The following is a 20874-nucleotide window of genomic DNA, read 5'->3' on the forward strand; positions in this document are numbered from 1 at the left end:
GTTACATATGTAACCTGAGACGTTTTATATAATGCAGTTTTTTCATTTAGTAAGTTTTGTTGCCCTCATAAGGTGAACTCTGAGATTGCAGGTAATGACAAACCTAATGCAATGAACCAGTGATTTCCGACCTCTACAAAACACGACTGACAAAAATTTAACAGTCAGCAGACATTTTAGTTTTAAATATAACTTTTTAATAGTAATTTAAATGAGCATCATCATTTAACATTACACTCTGTGAAGGCCTGAATGAATTAAAAATGATCACATATGGTGCTTTAGAAAAAATCAACAAACAAGAAAACAAATCCACATCACAGAACCTACATCACACAAAATACTAAATACCTGCTTCAAAGGTAAAATTCATAAGCTATGTTTTAAACTTCTGACAGCAACCAGTTTCTTTGAGGTAGACCTACATGTTCTCATGTAACCACATATAGCCTAAAATATTGCACATAAATGTGGTAACTAACCTGCGTTTAGAATATAGAAACTTGAGGGATATGGGGGTAGAATTGTAGCAAAATTCCAAATAAATAGATTATGATCCACACAAATAAATTTAAAGATATTCACAAAAAATAACCATATGCACAAATGAAAATAATGAGATCCACAAATATATGTTTGGAGTTTCACAAAAAATAATTGAATTCACATATAAATAAATTGAGATTTGCTAATAAAAAAACATACTCACAAATATGTTTTTATGTCACAAGCACAACTCTGCCTGCATTTATTTGTGAATCACCACCTGTACATTTGTGAATTGCTTTCTGTGCATTTGTGGATCTCTTCCTGCGCATTTGTGAATCACCACGCATTTGTGGATTCTGAAACAATTCTAGCATCAGGACTGCAGACAAATCCACAAATAGGTTGACTCCACCCACCGACTACTCAAGCCAATCAGATAACGGGCACGTGACGCTGACCAATCACAGCACACTTTGGCTACAACCAATCACGCTTTGCTTTACAGTCGGGGCGGTCTCATCCTGCATTGGCTTAGAATGGAAGTAGAGGGTTCTTAAACAATAGTACAGTAAAAAGAGATTTAAAATTTATATTTTGTTAGACCATTAGACTGTGTGTCAAGCCAAGCCAAACTATTATATTTTATGCACCATTTAAAAATCCAGAGAAACAGTGCTCTCTGTTATGGGAACAACAATGGTATATTGGATACAGATGCGTTATGGAAGCACCATGTTATTCAAGATTGAACAGAAAGCCTCAATAATTAGCTATTAACTTATCTAACTGGATTTAACCTTGTGATAAACATGCGGGTTTGCAAAATAGATTAAACTGTCGTCACATAATAACAGCATTTCCCAGTTTATCAATCAGACATCGACGGATATGAGCAGCAAACCAGCTATTAAACATTAATAGGCCCTTAAATAATATTTTAAAGGGCACCTATTATGCAAAATTCACTTTTACATGGTGTTTGACCATAAATGTGTGTTGGCAGTGTGTGAGCAAAACCACCCTAGAATGAGAAAAATCCACCCAGTGTTTTTTTTACAATCTCAATAATTCATAAGCACTGTCTCAGAACGCCCTGTTCTAAGATTGCTCTCACTGTGACGTAGAATTGCGCTAAGCCCCACCCACGTGGTTTGATTGACAATCTGGTTTTGGCATAGACCCCGCCCTCGGTGATCTGTCAACCATCCTCCATTGTTTCAACGACAGCCGGTAATGTCTCCTAAGAAACATAAGTGTTCTGTTGTGGGATGTAATAATGAACATAGTAGTTTTCACTTACTTCCGACATCAGAGCCACTGAAAACGCAGTGGATGGATTTTATTTACGAAGGAAAGGCGCCACTCAAAATTCCAAAATACGTTTATGTTTGCGCGAATCATTTTTTGACTGACTGTTTTGAGAACGAGGGTCAATTCAAAGCAGGTCTTGCTTCAAAGTTAATCCTCAAGTGTGGATCGTTGCCTACTGTTCGCGATCCAACGTCACCTCCAGAAGAAGTAAGTGTATTTAATGTTTTTTGAGCAAATAGTCATTTCAGTCGATGTCAGCCAATTCAATAACAAATGCGTCTAAAGTTGTTGTCGTCGTCGTAGAATGTCTGTGTTATATAATTTAAACCTTGTTTGTATAGTGTGTATCCACACGTATATATATATATATTTTTAAAGATATTGTATTAAAAACTGTGTATGTTTACTTAGCAAACGTTATCACAGTATTTGTGTTTGTAGTTTCAAAAAATTGCACGAACGTTATCACAGTGTGTGTGTGTGTGTTGCACATCCATAATTGCAAAGGGGACGCAATTAAAACTCTATAAGTACATAAATGTATCAAATAACCATTCAGAGACGTCCTGCTCCATTCTCAATTGTGTTTCTTCTGCCGGAGTCTCTTCATCATCTGGGTCTGAATCCGGTTCAAACATGTACGGCTGAATGCCATACAAAACAGCGGGTCTCTCACTCTCATTCTGCTTCTACCGACTGTTTATTGCCATAGGTATGCAAGTTACGCCCTCATCCAAAGGCAGGGCGGGGATATGCAGCTCATTTATATTTAAGGTGGTACACACCAAAACAGCTCTTTTTAAAACAGCCCCCAAAAATGACATTTTCAAATGGTTATAATAAATTAACTGTGGGGTATTTTGTGCTGAAACTTCACAAATACATTCTGGGGACACCCATGACCAATATTACATCTTGTAAAAAGGGGCATAATAGGTGCCCTTTAAACATTAATTAAAAGTTTTAACGTTACCATTGTTTGTAGATGGCACAGTCAGCAGGGTCACTATAATTCTGCATCAGAGACATTGGGTTTTTTTGTTTAGTTTTTGTGTCTTGTGTAATATGGGTTTGTGTTTTTTGGAAACGGCAGCAGTGCATTTACCAGAGTCGTTCCATTTGGTGGCCTCTTCTCTCCTGCGGTAAGTGTGTTCTCTAAAGAAAAAAGGGGTGATTTTGCTTACGTCACGGTGCTGTTTTAGCTTATTGGCAGCATCGCTGGGCTATAAAAACGGGAACATGTGTGTTACCTGGGATGCGTCTGCATCATTAATGCACTTCCGTCACTTCCCGGAACTGGATGCGAGTGCTCGAGGCGGTAAGGTAAACGTGCTGCTAGTTGTTTTGTTGGCTATGGCATGTGTTTGGTTACAAGAGGTGCACTCTCTGTCTAATGTGTTTTAGAGACGGCAACTTGTTTGGAGAGCACAAGTTCAATAAAATGTCGTTTATTACTTTTTACATAAATTGGGTATAGACTAGGGCTGGGCGATATATCGCATGCAATTGTCACGCGCATTTCGTCAGTAAAGCCGGTTCCCTGATTACCGCTAAATCGCCATCACCTGCTTTCAAATGGAGCAGCATTTAATAGACAGAACCGAAGTTCACTGACAAGCTACGCAATATCGCGTTCATTATCGAAGGCGATTCATCTGCGATAATGAACGCGATATTGCGTAGCTTGCAGAGGCATTCCCAAAGCGTTTGACGCAGCGCAAGTTCCCTTGAAAGGGAATTAATGTTTACTTGCAAAGGAAACGTGAACACATGCCCTTTCATCCTCAGTAATTTCCTGGCAGGTTTAACGTTAGTCAGTTTCGAGATAAGAATCAATATGTTACAACGGTGTAATTTGCAATTACAAAGATCAACATGTGTAGATGGGATAGATTAACTAAATTTTTGTAGGCCTACACGAGCTAGCCATTTAACATATACCTTTAGAAAGCTCAAATATTCATATATCTAACCGGAAGCCAAATTAAATTGTGTGGTTTCGGTTTGTCTTAATACAAATTAAACATTTATTTAGTCAGGACAGATAAAACACATTGCACCAAAAGATGGTGCTAGAGATTTATGGTGTGATAAAGAAGATTCTAGAGATCTTTTTTTTTTTCAGGTTGAAAATAGTCTTGGCTACAAAAAATCTATTGAATAGTTCTAACGTTGTTAGAATTAAAATATAGAGTATACTGAGCACGTGTTGGCTTTTGTGACAACCAGAGCAAATAGCTGGAGTTGTTAACAATACAGTGGTGTATTTTGTCATAATGTTAACTGCCATGATGACTGGAAAATTAAACAATTGTAAGTTGTATTTATTTAATTTACAATAACATGAAAAAGTATCAACCTGCACCAACTCTAAATGTATTAAAAATACCCTTAAAATGAAATCTAATGGGTTAAAATCTAAAATCAATATTGTTTATTCTGGTCTGAACAGATGTTAATGTGATTGGTTTTGTTCAGTTGTTCACCCAACAGCTATAGCAACAGCAAAACAATAATGATTTTCATGAATTTAAGTTTTGACAGAATTCACATAAAGCATTCTAATTTAAGGGGATTTTGAAATAGCAGTTTGAAATCAACATACCACTTATAGAAAAAAAGTTACAGATAAGAAGTTAAATTATATGACAATTTCCATGTGTGACTACTAGTCCCGGTATGATGGGACAGTTGTTTGGCCTTTGTTTTGATCACATTATTGAGTAGCAGTACTTGTCTCTTCACATAGTGGCCATGGTTTGGAAACGTAACCATCATTGTGGTTTTAGCATTGAAAGGTATATGGTCTCATGAGCTGCCTTCCTGATTATCAATGGCATGCAAATGACAAATAATAGTAAAAATTTATTTTGATGTTTTCACATATTCTGTTGACTGTAAGTAATGTTGCATCTACAGTGCATGTCAACTAACTCTCATTAGACTATTAGAAGACTTTCTGCTTAATATCTGCTAACACCTTATATTTTGATGCTCCCCCAACAGACATTCTACTGACTGTAAATATCTTTTCAAGTACATGTCAACCAACCCTAAACCTACCTACTCAAATGAGAGTTAGTTGACATGTAGGTGCAACGTTACTTTTATTCAACAAAAAGTCTAAAGGGTAATATCAAAATAAAGTGTAACTACAATAGTAATTATAATAATAAACCCTCAAACTTCACACACAAACCAACACAGAACAGGTATTCCATTCAAAGAACAATATAAAAACAAGTATTTTTAAATGCAGTATTATTTTTCTTGCAACAGTAATGGTAATATAAAAGTATAAAAAGTCCTTGTGAGAGATTTTTTTTAAAGTATTTCCTTAAATGCATGCATTTGAGCACTACTAACTTTAACTGTGACAAAAATAGCTATACATCCTGTGGAAACAGTTGTTGTTGCGGCAAGTGAGTTGTTTACTAAGAAACCCACTGAGGATGATGTTAGTCGGTAGAGATGAGTGGTCATGGGTAACTTAAGCGAAGATGTGGGTGACAGGAGGACAGGAGTGGTACAGTCAAACCGCTTAAAATGACAGGTCTCATGATCTGCACAATACCTCTCACACGTATGAGCACAGATGCACTCCTGCACAGACAGAAGCCCATGCACATAAAAAACAATCATTCACACATGCAAGGATTCTTTAACACTGTACCCCAAACACAAGTTGAAATTAAAAACGTGCATGCATTCCATATCTTTAACACACACATTTACATTTGATGGTCCCAAGAGATACAAAATCTTGTTTTGCTGCTCTCTTATTAGTGTGTTTTGGAGTCAGAACTATTGACATTCATACAACAGGATGGAATTTACTACATTTTATTTATACTAATGTTATGTTTATATATTATATTTATATATTAATGTTTATATTTCTCTCTCAGAAATGACTAATATTAATGGTCTGTCTTGAGAAACTCGGGTCAGGCAAACGCACATTCAAAAAGTAGACATTGAAATACTTTAAACCAGGCGTTTCAGCAAGGCACAGTGGTGGAGGCGGAGCCTAATTCAAGACTGATTTTTAACCCTCCCTCACGTAATCACAGATAAAGTCTATCTGTTCACATGCAGGAGGTGTATGCACAAAAAAATAAATAAATAAAACACTTTATTCCAGTTTTCAGCTACAATGGAACACACAATTACCACACAATCATCAGAGCAGCAATCACACTTTTGCTACACAACAACACCTTCATGCTGCTGTTGCTTTTATAGTGCAGAAAAAATCCCATTCACTGCTACATCAGCTGCTGAGTGCGAGGAGTACAATAAAAAGTATTTGTGCTTGAATATCATCAATAAGCATGAGTTCATCTCAAAATATCCTTTTAAATGTATTTTGATATTAGTCCTCCATGCCAGTTATAGTAAGACTTATAAAGGCTTATAATTTATTATATATATATATATACACACAATAGTCAACATTTGAAGTTGTCCTATGGCAAGAACGGGTATTGCATTTTGGTTTTAGGACAACTTTGATGAAAAGTTTTGATTTACTTCAAATGTTAACTAGTGTATATTGACTTACTGAGATATAACCCATGTAATGACTAGCCTCTATACATAAAAACAGACCCATTGTTATAAGACTGCATTTAAAATGTGAAATGTTAAAACTTGCCATTGAGAATTTTAAAATATTGTGGAGGGAAAATGAATAGATAGGACCAAGGTAAGTGATTAATAAAAATACACTTCATGTTGAATAAATCACAATGGACAAACAGATAAATAATACACTCTGTTTATTTATCTCATCATTTTACACCTTATACAGCACAACAGAGAAGCTCTCCTTCTGAACATTTAAAGAATCAGATGTGTACACTAACAGTCTGCAGATATTGTCCTCTCTTTCCTCCAGATTTATTTTTTTCCCGACTGAATCGCAAGGCTGCATATGCCACATTCTCATCCTGAAAGGAAATATTTACCAATATTTAAAACTGACTTGTAGGCTAATTTTCCACATTTATAAGATTAAAGTAAATGGTAACACTTTATTTTAATGCGTACTTGTTACACATTACATATAATAACCATAAAATAGGCATAATTACATGCAACTAACCCTAAACCAAGCCCTAATCCTACCCTAACCCTATAGTACATGTATTTAATTAATATTACTCAGTACTTATATATATATATATATAATTACATGGTAATAGGGACACATTAAAATAAAGTGTAACCAAGCAAACTATTACCAATGACCATTGTTAAATTCAAACACATTATTAATTTCCAGAAGTAACATGAAAGTAGAAAACTAACAGTAATTGGTTGAATACAGATGTATTTTCCTAGTTTGACAACACTTAAAGTCCCCCAGAACATAAGTGTTTGTACTGCTGCAAACTAAAACATTTAAAACATTACTAAAACTATAGACTCTGCTTTAATACAGATAGCAAAATCATCCTCTTACCTGAGCATTTGACTGCCCTTTAACTCGGTTGTCCTGTCCAGAGCCTTGCACTGTATGAAAAAGATGCAGAAACAACCATAAGCATTTTCAAAGACAAATGCAAAAATAAAGAACAAAAACTACTTCCAGACTTTGTTCACTTACACTGTTCACACATACCTCTCCTAAATATGAAACCCATGAGAGCAAAGACTAGAACTCCACAAAGTCCTAAAGCACATGCCAACCCAAGCACTGCTGGATAGAGCTTTTCTTCTGAAATGTCTTCTGAAATGTATGCAATTAATTTTTCTAGGTTTATTATGAATACATAAGAGATTGGTATAATAAAAATTTCTGTCACAAAAGAATGAAAGCAATGCCATTTGTTTACCATTCTTGACTTGTTTTGTACTGTTTTCATAGCATTTTTGTTGACACTCCATGTAGTCATTCAGATGATCAGACGTTGAAATATTTGATGCTAAATTTTGTCGACCTACATTCAAACACTCAAAGGGTTTAAAAAATAAATTATTCAAGTCTTTAACTCATTTTAGAAATGCATAAAAATCTATTTCTTATTTTGCAGATGTACATGATAACCACAAATAGACTAAATGAAATCAATATGATGCATACATTGTTTCTGAATTAAGTTTTACCTTTAGTTATCAGATGTGTTCCACTTCCAAACTCAATATACAATGTTCTTAATCCACAATAATACACTGCTTCATCTGACTGAGTGATGCTTGAAATTGTCAGATTAGAGTTGCTGCCCAATCTCTTGCCCCAGAATCGATCATTTTTGAATTCGTTGTAAAATATGGGTTCTGACAATTTAAAAAATACTGATATGACTCGAGGTTGTTGTCCAACTATTTGCTTATACCAATATATGTTCTCTCCATGGGCATAACACTGCAGAGTCACATTGTTGCCAAGTGCCACAGCTATGACTTTATTTGGCTGATGAATACGATGATGTTGTGCAGAGCCTGAGAAAACTAATAATGTCCACAAGGTTAAGACATGAAATGTCCACACTACTGTCTATTCAATATAAAAATTATCAACAATATCTATGTAATTTCATCAGAAAAAAATCAACATTAATCTCAGCAATTTCAAATAAATATTATAAAGTGATGTTTTAAATATGTTAAAAATTAAACATGACTTACATATTTTGCAAAGAACAGTAACAAATGCCCAAGGAATCATTGTAAAATTACTATAACAATTTTTCTGCTGTCCATTTACTCAAACATTTCCTTATATACTTCCTGGATTTACCACACTGTTAACCACATTACCTACCATTGGTTGAGACACTAAAAGAAAAAAAAGATCTGTCCTCTTCACCACCTATAAAACAGAGGTCAAAGGACAGTTTTGTCTGTTTTTTCGGTTTTGGCTTAACCACAATGTTTGCAGACAATAAAATCAAAATCAGTGCATTAATTTTCTTTATAGGTTACTTCTAATTTATTTAATTTTACTTTGCGGGCTGGCTGTGCAGAATTAGCTTGTAGCAATATTTCCCTATCAATCAGTCACGTTCAACTTTAAATCAGAACTTTTTGCTTTCCCGGGCCACTGTGAGCAGAATTGGAATCAGCAGTGTCCTACAGCTGCGTCCACCCTGCTGCTGGCTGCAGTTCCCCCGCTTGCTCGTCGCTGAGGGCATCCCCTTGCGGCTTCCACCTCTGATCCTGCACGGCCACAGCAGCAGCATCCACCTAGGCCACAGCGTAGAGCTGGCTGCAGAAAGGCGACGCAGCTGTTCCAGCTCCTGCCAGGCTCTCTAAGCATCAGGCGAAGCAGCCTGAGATGCGTGACCCAGAGATGGAGGGAATGGGTCTTCAGGAGATGGAGAACGCACCACTGCTTTTCCTGGAGGAGGGCTGGGTGGAGAATCTTTTTTTTTTGTCAAATTTCTGTTCCGTTGCTGGCTTCATGTAGCCTGACTACGTCAGACTTCCTACTTCCGCTCAATTTCATTTCGCTTCTGTACTCAGTCTGATACAGCGTCAGAGCTTTGTGTTTGCCACCGGTCTGGAAACAGCCGGGCCAATCAACGAACAGAGGGCGGGCTGAGAGCCGTGACGTAATGCTAAGCGCCGAGTTTTACATTGTAGGTTAGAGAAATCGAAAACCGAAACGACCGCGGAAATGGGAAACGAGACACGGGATGCAAACTTCGGGATGCATTAACTTCGCATAATCTGCAAAAGTCGTTTACAGCCATGTTCACTCCGGTATTTCGCTCGCATCATCATGTGTTTACAACAGGTTTACAGTGGAAGTTCAATCATAGATTTGAGTTCGATGCATGATGTCTGTGCTTCGATGCGGCTGTACAGGCCCATAACATACGTCATAACTAAACGTATCTGATTGGCTTACGGGTAACCAATGATTTTAAACTTCAGACAAGCGCCCCCTAGCGAGAGAGAAAACACTTCTCTATTATGCCATTCCAGACTCTGTCTACGAAGCAAAGTGAAGTAGCAGAGTCTGGTATTACCAGGCTAGGCTTCATGGCCAGCAGTACCCAAATTCACATTAAAGGGTTAGTTCACCCAAAAATGAAAATTCTGTCATTTATTACTTACCCTCATGCCGTTCCACACTCGTAAGACCTTCGTTAATCTTCTGAACACAAATTAAGATATTTTAGTTGAAATCCGATGGCTCCGTGAGGCCTGCATAGGAAGCAATGACATTTCCTAAAAACACATCTAAATCAGTTCATGTGAGTACAGTGGTTCAATATTAATATTATAATGCAACGAGAATATTTTTGGTGCGCCAAAAAAAACAAAATAACGACTTATATAGTGATGGCCGATTTCAAAACACTGCTTCAGGAAGCATCGGAGCATAATGAATCAGTGTGTTCCCTCCCCGGCAAGCCCTGGATGGTGTTCCTTGAGCACCCTCGGCAGTCGGACACGGTGGAGGCGTGCTCGTGTCTTTCCATTGGCAGAGCTGCTCTGCCGTCTCTGCACAGTATTGACTCCAACCTAGCTAGGCTGGATATACCAGAGATACCTTCTATATGTACACTGTAAAAAAAAATCCCGTTGTTTCTACGGAAAAATACCGGCAGCTGTGGTTACCAGAACAATACTGTAAAAATGACATCAAACCGTAAACATACTTACGGAGTTACATGTGAATTTTACATTTTAAATCTGTTAAATTTACGGTAAAATAACGTATTTCATTAACTGATATAATGTTAATTTACTAACCTAATGAAGTACTAATATCTGTTTTGTACCTTTATAATACACTGACAGTCACCAAACACAGTGGTGATAAGAGTCACATGATGAATCAAAGTTCATCACAAGCAGCTTTTCCACAAGCTGAGAAGGACAATACTAATATATAGAAGGTGCACACAGTGTCATTCACACACACACACTAAACACCATCATGGTAACATGCATGAAATTTTAAAAATGCAATAAACATTAATTTAACAACATTAGATGTAACATAAAACCCTAATGTACATAACTGATTAGAAAAAAATGAGAAAAACTAAGAAGAAACAGAGTTATTTCAACGAAAATATATCAAATGTGAAGTATCACGCAGGGAATTGTGGGAATGTCAATATACGTTTTTTCACTGTTAATTTTACAATGAATTGTTATTTTTCACTTCCAAAAACTGTGAATTTAACGGTATTTTACCGTAAAATTACATTAAATGTACCATTAGATCTATTACAGTTATTCACCGTATATAGTACGGAAACTTTCTGTAAACCAATCAACAGTTTTTCACCGCAGCATTTTTACAGTCTTTTACTGTTAAAATCACGGTCATTTTTTACAGTGTAGCACTGCTCTAATGGCCAGTCCATATGTGTAACTTCACATGTTACTTCCCTGCGAGCAGAATGTGGTCTCCGTAGAGTCCTTTTCTTTTTAGAATAGGCATGCTTTCCCAGTGTTATCCAAAAAGTCTCACTGTGTGGGTAAGAAGGAGCAACAATGATCATCTTTCTCCATGTAAAGCCCTGTCTTTTCTTAGACCGCGGCAGGTGCGGGGAGTCAGGCAGCTTATGCGGGGCGCTGGAAAGGACGGCAATCCTGGCATTTTGGTAGGGAACCCAATTCATCAGTTCAATTCTGATGCAACATCGAATGTGACTGACTGATAGGGAACGTCTTGGTTAATAATGTAACCCCCGTCCCTGAAAGAGGGAATGTAGATGTTACACCCTGTTGCCACAATCTCAGTATCACCGCTGAAGGGCCGGGACACCATCTCGGCTCCTCAGTGCAAAACTTAAATGCTGCACGTTTCCTTGTATATCCCCTTAGCGGGGAGTAGTTTGTGATGCAAATCTCACCCGCCAATGTCCATTGTCTTGTTTTGTTTACAATGGGGGTTACATTAGTAACCAAGACGATCTAGGTGACATGCAATTAAAGTATCACACGGTTGGACATCATTTCTTATTTTGCAGATGGACATCATAATCCATGTTCCTTAAATTATATTGGAAATGGGCAAAGTGAGAATTTATAGTAAAGCTATGTCTCAGTGTGGTATCTGTTACATGCTGGCTTTTTTTGACCAGAAACAGAGAGAAATATACTGATCTGTACACATGCAAACCACCAAAATACCATTTTTGTGCAAAATCTGTTTATTACACTAAGTGAAATTCACATAGCCTATTTTTTTTTTTTTTTACACCTTTCCATTAGCCCAGTAGTCCTCAACCCTGCACTGTAAAAAATGACCGTGATTTTAACAGTAAAAGACTGTAAAAATGCTGCGGTGAAAAACTGTCAATTGGTTTACAGAAAGTTTCCGTACTATATACGGTGAATAACTCTAATAGATCTAACAGTACATTTAATGTAATTTTACGGTAAAATACCGTTAAATTCACAGTTTTTGGAAGTGAAAAATAACAATTCATTGTAAAAATTTACAGTGAAAAAAACGTAAATTGACATTCCCACAATTCCCTGCGTGACACTTCACATTTGATATATTTTCGTTGAAATAACTCTGTTTCTTCTTAGTGTTTCTCATTTTTTTCTAATCAGTTATGTACATTAGGGTTTTATGTTACATCTAATGTTGTTAAATTAATGTTTATTGCATTTTTAAAATTTCATGCATGTTACCATGATGGTGTTTAGTGTGTGTGTGTGAATGACACTGTGTGCACCTCTATATATTAGTATTGTCCTCCTCAGCTTGTGGAAAATCTGCTTGTGATGAACTTTGATTCATCATGTGACTCTTATCACCACTGTGTTTGGTGACTGTCAGTGTATTATAAAGGTACAAAACAGATATTAGTACTTCATTAGGTTGGTAAATTAACATTATATCAGTTAATGAAATACGTTATTTTACCGTAAATTTAACAGATTTTTCTTTACGTTGCTACTGTATTTTTTACGGTAAAGTTCTGGCAACCACAGCTGCCGTTTTTTTTTTACCGTAAATTTTACTGGGATTTTTTTTACAGTGTGAGTACTCCCTGGCCCTAGCACTGCACATTTTAAATGTCTCCCTAATCAAACACACCTGATTCAACTCATCATCTTGTTAGTAAAGACTCCATTATGTGTGATAGATGACCTTATATTCTGAGCTGTTCAAGTACATTATGCATTTCTACGGCACCACTATCAACGCCTAAATGAATCTGTAGCGGTTAAGTGTAATAGCAGTTACATGGTACAAGAAGGAGCTCACAGACAATGCCGCTGAAGGCTGTCTCAATTTGAAGGATCCTTGAAAGGCAGCCTTCGTTTGTGTCCTTCATTCAGCTAATTTTGAAGGATGCATCAAGTGTATGTCCTATATGTCATCATCCACATTCCTTTGCATATTCCAATTCACAATAAAGAAGTGATGGGAAATTAGTTGGCACCAAACTTTTCTGAGTTCATTATGAAATGTAATTTGTTCTCCAGCATTTTCCTACACACAAGCGCTCTCGGTCACTTATGCATTTGATGTTACAACAAGCAGCGTTCTCTGGCAGAAACTCAAGAAGACATAAACTCAAGTCATAAACAACTTTATCTTAATCCCTTTAATGGCGTAAGGTTTACATTTACATGATGTTTGAGAACTCTACTGCCTTCAAAAGACATTTAGGCCTACAGGTATGTAACTTTTTTCATTCAGAATTAACAAAATTGAAATAATGAGCAAGTGCATAAGAAAACCTTCCAACCTATGTTTCTGATTTGCCCTAAATCACCATGGTAAGCCTAAAATAATTATTTATATTTAGATGTTGGGACAGATTTTGCAGGAAACTGCAAACTTTCGTCACTCGTCCATGTATGTTTACATCATATAAAAGAATATAAAGGAAAAAAGCAAGCTACATGTGACTGCTTGTGATCTCAAAACATTTTTTTTGTATAACTTTATTTTACAGTACATGTAGTTAATTAAAAATACTTAAATGTATAAATACACTGTAACAACAGTGTAACAGTTTTTCATTTAATAAACATTTGCAATTCTCATAAAATAAAAGTGATTTTTGGTAGTTGAATTTCACAATTGGAAGTTGACTTTCACAAAGTCTCTTAATTTAGCAGTTATCTGCTATTTTACCATTAAATTGTGCTGTACAATTGTTGTGGTCTACGAAAATGTTTACAGGAAAAGGTTACAGGAAGTTACAGTGATGTCACAATAAGAAAACACAGAGGTGTACGATATAATCTTGCAACATAGTTTATCAAGGCAAGCCAATCACTCAAAGACTGCGGAGAAGATGATGATTATTTGGATGTCTGTCATGCTTCTAAGTGAAATGTGTAAGTGCTGTAGCTAAATGAATTTCTTGATTTTCTTTAATCTACAATGTTGTCACCTCCAATTTACAGATAATTACTTAAAAGCTATTTTACCCCTGCAGAGAATTTTTCTATTTACCTTAAACTTTTTTTTTTCACTGTTTATGAGTATTCATTTGCCTTTTGAAAAAAATAAAATGTTAAGCATCTCATAAATTAATTCCATAGTTTATGTTTGTCTTTTGGGGCTTAATAAAAATAAAAATACTTTTAATTTAAATTTAAGATGGAATACATGTTTTTATATGACATAACATGGTTTTCTGAAGTATGTTTTTTTTTTTTTGTGTGTGTGTAAAATTTTCTCATACAGATTACAGATAACATTATTATTTTTATTTATTCTTTTCCCCCTATAGACTCAACACATTCGGAGGTGGTTTCTCAACCGGATCCAGTGATGATGGTCTCTGTTGGGGACAATGTCACTCTGCGTTGCTTTTCTCTGATAGATCACAGTGATCCAATTACTTGGTACAAGCAAACTGCTGGACACCAACCACAAGCAGTTGCAATGGTGCAGAAATTAGTCAAATATCCTATTTTGTTCAACAATTTTGAATCCTCACGTTTTAGCATTGAGACAGACTTAGCAAGCAAATGTCATTTAAGGATTTCAAATGTTACTTCATCTGATGAAGCAATGTATTACTGTGGCTGGAGAAAGTATGAAACTTATTTTGCTGGAGGAACATATTTGGCTTTAAAAGGTTTGTGTTTTTATCCTTGAGTAGTGAATTGATTGAAGATTCAATTGTGATGTAGTCAACTTTTAAAATGCTATTTCTTACAACCATTATTTTAACAAATACATGTGGAAACTTAAATTCTGTGAGTCATCATTTGTTATATATGATTATTTGCAATATTATATTCTAAATTATTTTATATTCTAAAATCATTAGAAAAATAAGACCTTTGTTTTAACATGTGACTGTATATAGTCCTCTGCATAAAATATCTCCATGTCTGTTTAGGGTCACAAAACAAGCAATATAAATCTGTGTCGGTTCTTCAGCATCCCGTATCAGAGCCAGTCCAGTCTGGAGACACAGTGACCCTGCTGTGCTCTGTGCTGTCTGAATACATCACAGCAGATATCAGAATGTTCTGGTTCAGATCTGAATCAGGAAAATCAGAAATCCTCTACACTTATAATCAGAGTAATTACTGTGAGACTGATTCTGCCCAGAACTGCACGTTCAGTCTGTCCAAGAACATAGTCAGCCATATGGACGCTGGCACTTATTACTGTGCTGTGGTCACATGTGGAAAAATTCTGTTTGGGAATGGGACAAACATAAATATGGGTAAGTGCCTAATTATTTTCTTCTCAGGCATTTTAAGATGGATGATTTTGTAGGGAACTAAAAAATAGTTTTTTCATGGTTGAGTTATTTCAGCATGTGCATAAAACAGACAAAAGAGCATCTCCCTGTGCAAAGTTTTTTCAATATCTAATATAACTGATTAATGTACATCTCCACATCACATAATACACAATGTGTTTTGTCTTACTGTCCTACAGTAAATCCAGTGGATCCTCTGGTGATTATCTTGGCTGTGTTGTTGGGTGTTTGTGTGGTTGTGATCACTGTACAAGCTATTTTAAGTCATAAAAAAGAAAGATATTACTGCAACAAAGGTGAGCATTTTTATTTAATTTGTCTCTTAAAAATGTATATTAGTAAAATATACTTGTAGAAAGTGTTTTTCCCTGATATGACCTATTATGGTATTACCACATGGTGTATTTTTTTTTGTAGTTTCCTGATAAAACTTTTTTTATGCCATAGGCTTCCATTATATAATTATTTAAAAGTATTATTTTTTGTCTTTCAACCAGAAAAAGAGCTAAAAGACACTGAAAACGAACACCCCACCAGTCAGGTGTGCATCATAAATTAATTTTGATTCGTTTCATGTATTTAATAAATACATTTAGTTACACTTTACAATAAGGTTCCATTAGTTAATGTTGGTTAATGCATTACCTGACATTGAAAAATGAGCAATACATTTGTTACAATAGGCATATTTATTCATATTTGTTAATGTTAAAAGACAAATGTTCATTGTTAGTTTATTGTTATGGTCCATTAAATAATAATAACAGATACAGCTTTGATTTGAATAATGTATTAGTAAATGTTGAGGTTATTATTAAGATTAATAAATTATTTAGAAGTATTTTTATAGTTAGTTAATGTTAACTAGGCTAATATAGTTAACTAATGTTAACAAATGGAACCTTACTGTTACAGATAATTTATGCAATTATTTTATTTTATTTTTCTAATTAATTTTGTACAAATTGTACACTTAAGATTAAAAATGTTACATACACATACATTTAACGTGATTTAATGCGTTAATTTAATTATAATTAGATAATTTTGTGATGTAGCATAGAATGCAGTTGGAATTTTTATCATATGATATGCCAAAGCAATATCACACAAGTAACGAGCACAATATCTCGCGAGTGCTGTTTTGTTCCGAATAGCACGAGCACAAATGTAATATTGATTGTATACAACAGTTCAATAAATAAGTTAATATTGTGATAGCCTATATTTTAGACACAATATTGTCTGTTTTGCTCAGTTTTGCCAACGTTTGAATATTAGGCTACCTGTAAAGCTAGAGCAGAACTGTTGTGCTTGGTTTCTGTAGGCTATACATCCGTGTTTTGAACTAACCAATCAGGTGAACATATGATTCAGCGGCCCATTCATAAAAAAGAGAGCCATTTATTTCCTACCAGAATGGTAGGCTTTTTCGAGTTGCACCGGTGCTGCGCAGACCGATCGGCGTATGATATCAAAAGGGTTAGTTCACCCAAAAAATGAAAATAATGTAATTTATTACTCACCCTCATGCCGTTCCACACCCATAAGACCTTCGTTAATCTTCGAAACGCAAATTAAGATATTTTTGTTGAAATCCGATGGCTTGAAATCTGCCATCACTATATAAGTCGCTATTTTGTTTTTTGGCGCACCAAAAATATTGTCGTCGCTTTATAATATTAATATTGAACCACTGTACTCACATGAACTGATTTAAATATGTTTTTAGTACATTAATGGATCTTGAGAGAGGAAATGTCATTGCTGGCTATGCAGGCGTCACTGAGCCATCGGATTTCAACTAAAATATCTTAATTTGTGTTCCGAAGATGCACAAAGGTCTTACGGGTGTGGAACGGCATGAGGGTGAGTAATAAATGACAGAATTTTCATTTTTGGGTGAACTAACCCTTCAAAGTACTGCGAGAGCGATTGGAGAGCAATCGATTCTTTTGAATCGCTCTTGCGGTACTTTGATGGCATACGCAGATCGGTCTGCGCAGTGGCAAACTTACTCATTTAGACATTTACCGCCACCTACAGGCAGTTTTCTTATTAGAGTAGTAATTTTTTCATATTTTGGAGATTGCCCAAAAATGAAAATTCTGTTTATTTACATTTACTCACCTTCATGTAGTTTCAAACCTGTATGACTTTCTTTCTATTGCGGAACATAAAAGAAGATATTTCGAACAATGTTGGTAACCAAACTGCTTTGGTCTGTAAATGTATCTAAATACAGATTCAGATGCAGCTCTCTGCAATTTTTTGTAGGAAAAGAAATCATGCCGTTTGTAGCCTAAAAGTTTATGTGTAATAAATTTAAATGTTGAATCAATTATTTCTTTATAAAGCTAATTTTTGTGAAGTATTTAATACTTTTCTCATTTAACACAATAATGACTTTTATTTAATAATTATATTTTGGGGGCAGTTTCTCAGCCAAAAAATAATAGATTAATTAATCGGCACACCCTGTAATTAATTAGATTTAAAAAAATGTAATCGGCTGACAGCCCTAATAAAATAATTTTATATATTTCTGGCTTCAAAATATATAACTTGACTATTTTGAAACTACATTTACAAATTATTAAGAGATTTAATTTTCTTATATTTATATCTCATCTTCTTTAAAAAAGCATCTGCAAAATGAATAAATGTCTATTTTCTTTTAACTGTGTCTTTCGTTCTGCAATGTGTGACTCTCGCAGGACCATGATGCAGTGGAACTGAGTTACGCTGCATTGCATTTTAAGGAGGGAAAAAACAGAAGAGTGCGAAGGAAGGGGGAAACACCTCAAGACAGTGTGTACAACCAAATCAATAACCTCACTGACCATAGTATAGTTGAGTACAAAAATATATAACATCTTTTAGACAGCAAATTTAACTTGTGCTACACTTGCTTTTATTGTAATTCATTAATTAACTTGCAGCATTACTGCATCTAATTTTGTAAAGTTTTGTACACACAACATGTTTAAATCCACACAACTGTGATAATTAAAACTTCATATTTTTATTTCCCCCCAGAATCCATATTGCAGTACTATTATGAATACTACTATTATTATTACAAAGTTGACAAGTAGATTCTATATTTGTAGATTTTACTGAACAAGCAACGTTAAAAAATGTCAAAGCATATACAGTACGTATACAGTGATTAAAGTGAAAATGTAATATTAAAAAATATGGCCGATTTTCTCTCTCTTTCTCTCTCTCTCTTCTCTCTCCAGGGTTTTTCATTTAAGAATGATTGTCCTTTATTGAGCATCACTGTCCCCTCAGGCTTTGATCTTGATTAGCATCAAAAACTGGATGAATGACTCTGTAAAAAAACAAAACAAAACAAAAAACCATGTTAGCGCAAGTTAGGAATTATTGTTTTATTGGCCACATTTTCTGATATGTTAAAATGAAAGCTTTCAGTCTGGTGTGATTTTTAAAAAATTATTTTACAATGATTTAAAAAAAATACAGAAGTATGTAAGCAGCAGTTTTTGTGATGTAAATGACAAGCTTATCTGAAACATTGTTTCTATAGCAATTAGAAAATTTTGTATTTTGAAAAAGTCTTTAGAATTAACAAACCATTAAAAATGTTTTACTTTACCTTTGCATCAGGAATTTTAATATGGATGGACATGTGGTTGCTATGAGGCCGGCTAGGAATGGAAGGAACTGAAGATAATGCTATAAATAGATAAAGATATAAATGAAATTTTTGTTTAACAGTGATTAAGGATTGCGTTTTTTACCTGTTATAAATAAACAGTTAGTTAAAACACTTACCTTTCAGGTTTTATGATTACTTCTATTTTGAAAGGTCATTACTTGAAAGCATTACTTGTAGTTTTACTATAAGCATCATGCTTAATCAAATGACATTACTCTTTCTGAGTGCTGTTCATACATCAAAATATGGTCTATTTACAGATGTAATATTTGAAGTTATAAGAGTACAGAAAAGTATTGAAAAGATGTCACATGTGTAATGGATAATACAAAATATTGCAGTACAGACCCTTTTCTTGTCTAATCCTGAGGCAGAGATATACGATCCACACAGCACATATTCCAATAATGTTACACTGAAAGATAACAACTGTGATCCAAATCTCTGTTGGATTTAAAGCTGAAAAATAAACAGAACAGTGCAATTATGATTACTATTAATTTTATGACTAAAAAATCTCTCTTACATGCACACTGAAGAACTTAAGGAATGTAAATATAGATTTTGTTTTCATTTTAATCAATTGACCAGCATTAAACATAGCATTGCTCATGTTTAAACATTAGAAATAATTTAATTTCATCTCAAGAACAAGAACTCACCTGCAGAGTTAAAGGATGCATTTAATGCCAAAAATACTCCATTTCCAAACTCAATATCAAAGAAAATCTCCACTCCACAGAAATACACCCCCTCGTCCCAATGACTAACGTTAACGATACTAAGAGAAAGTCTTTTCTTTGATCTGCTGATATTGAAGCGTGTGTCTGTATACCCTTTATAAAAAATGGGATCAGCAACTGCTCTCGCCATAACCACAGCACATGGCCGCTGGTTCTTGATTTGCTTGTACCAAAACATATCATAGATGGTGTAGTTTTCTGTGAAAAAGCATTGCAGAGTCACATTGGCACCAGGTTCAACTGTGATAACAGAGTCAGGCTGATGGAGAACCGTGCAGTGAGTAAAATCTAAAACAAACAAATATACGTTCCTTTAAAAAACATTCACACAAGGTTTTCAAGCATTAGTATGCACTCAGTACCTTTAAAAAGGAAGCCACACAGTTAAAATTCATAATGCAATTTTTTTCAGGTTTCAAAGTCTACTGCCGCTGTACAATGGAAATAATATAAAATAGTAAACTTACACATATTAAGACAAAACACCACAACCGCTCGGATAATCTGGACAAACATCATTTGTAGGGTGACAATGTTTCATATAATGAAACATTTGAAACGTATGACGCATACGTTTTTCTGCTATTGTTATTCCTGTGAGAGATCTTTTGTCAGACATTGGTCACTGTGATGGAGGTGTTAATGTGAAACCACAAGTTTCCATTGTGCATTCGTCAAAGCATCTGAAGATTCTAAACCTAAAACAGCACAGCAGCTTACAAATGTTTATCAATAATAATAATAATAATTAATATTATTAAATGTAAAGAAAAATGAGTTTTGTTTATTCAACTTTGGACTGCTTATATGAAGTTAATGTAAGAAGAAACAAAGGCTGAAATACTACCACATTTTATCATCTTTGTTAAAAAAAAAAAAAAAGAAAGAAAAAAAGTTGTATGTGTTGTAGGCCTTGATAAATAGGCCATGTTTAGGAATAGTCTGAATTAAAAAAAAAAATTGTATAATGTTCCTTTTT

At 34.9% G+C, this 20874-nt stretch overlaps 2 protein-coding genes across 3 annotated transcripts; one reads left to right on the plus strand and one right to left on the minus strand.

The window, feature by feature from the left end:
• The first annotated feature begins 13914 nt into the window (after positions 1 to 13914).
• Positions 13915 to 18509, plus strand: LOC125259469 (immunoglobulin kappa light chain-like). 2 transcript variants are annotated; one of them, XM_048177106.1, is made up of 6 exons: positions 13915 to 14079; positions 14478 to 14828; positions 15096 to 15428; positions 15647 to 15763; positions 15965 to 16008; positions 18185 to 18509. In XM_048177106.1, exons 1-6 carry the CDS (start codon positions 14037 to 14039, stop codon positions 18338 to 18340), a joined length of 1044 nt encoding a protein of 347 aa, XP_048033063.1. In that variant the 5' UTR covers positions 13915 to 14036; the 3' UTR covers positions 18341 to 18509. The 2 variants fall into 2 exon arrangements, with proteins under 2 accessions (XP_048033063.1, XP_048033064.1); XM_048177107.1 differs by lacking the exon at positions 15965 to 16008 and having other exon boundaries at positions 18185 to 18233.
• Positions 18510 to 18668: 159 nt separating this feature from the next.
• On the minus strand, positions 18669 to 20585 carry LOC125259470. Its single transcript, XM_048177108.1, has 5 exons — positions 20363 to 20585; positions 19815 to 20183; positions 19501 to 19611; positions 19090 to 19169; positions 18669 to 18804 (listed from the first exon to the last, which is right to left on the minus strand). The coding sequence occupies exons 1-5, from the start codon at positions 20412 to 20414 to the stop codon at positions 18784 to 18786; spliced, it is 633 nt and encodes a 210-aa protein (XP_048033065.1). The 5' UTR covers positions 20415 to 20585; the 3' UTR covers positions 18669 to 18783.
• Positions 20586 to 20874: the final 289 nt, after the last annotated feature.

This window comes from Megalobrama amblycephala, linkage group LG23 (assembly GCF_018812025.1).
Source record: "Megalobrama amblycephala isolate DHTTF-2021 linkage group LG23, ASM1881202v1, whole genome shotgun sequence".
In the NCBI taxonomy this organism is placed as follows: domain Eukaryota; kingdom Metazoa; phylum Chordata; class Actinopteri; order Cypriniformes; family Xenocyprididae; genus Megalobrama; species Megalobrama amblycephala.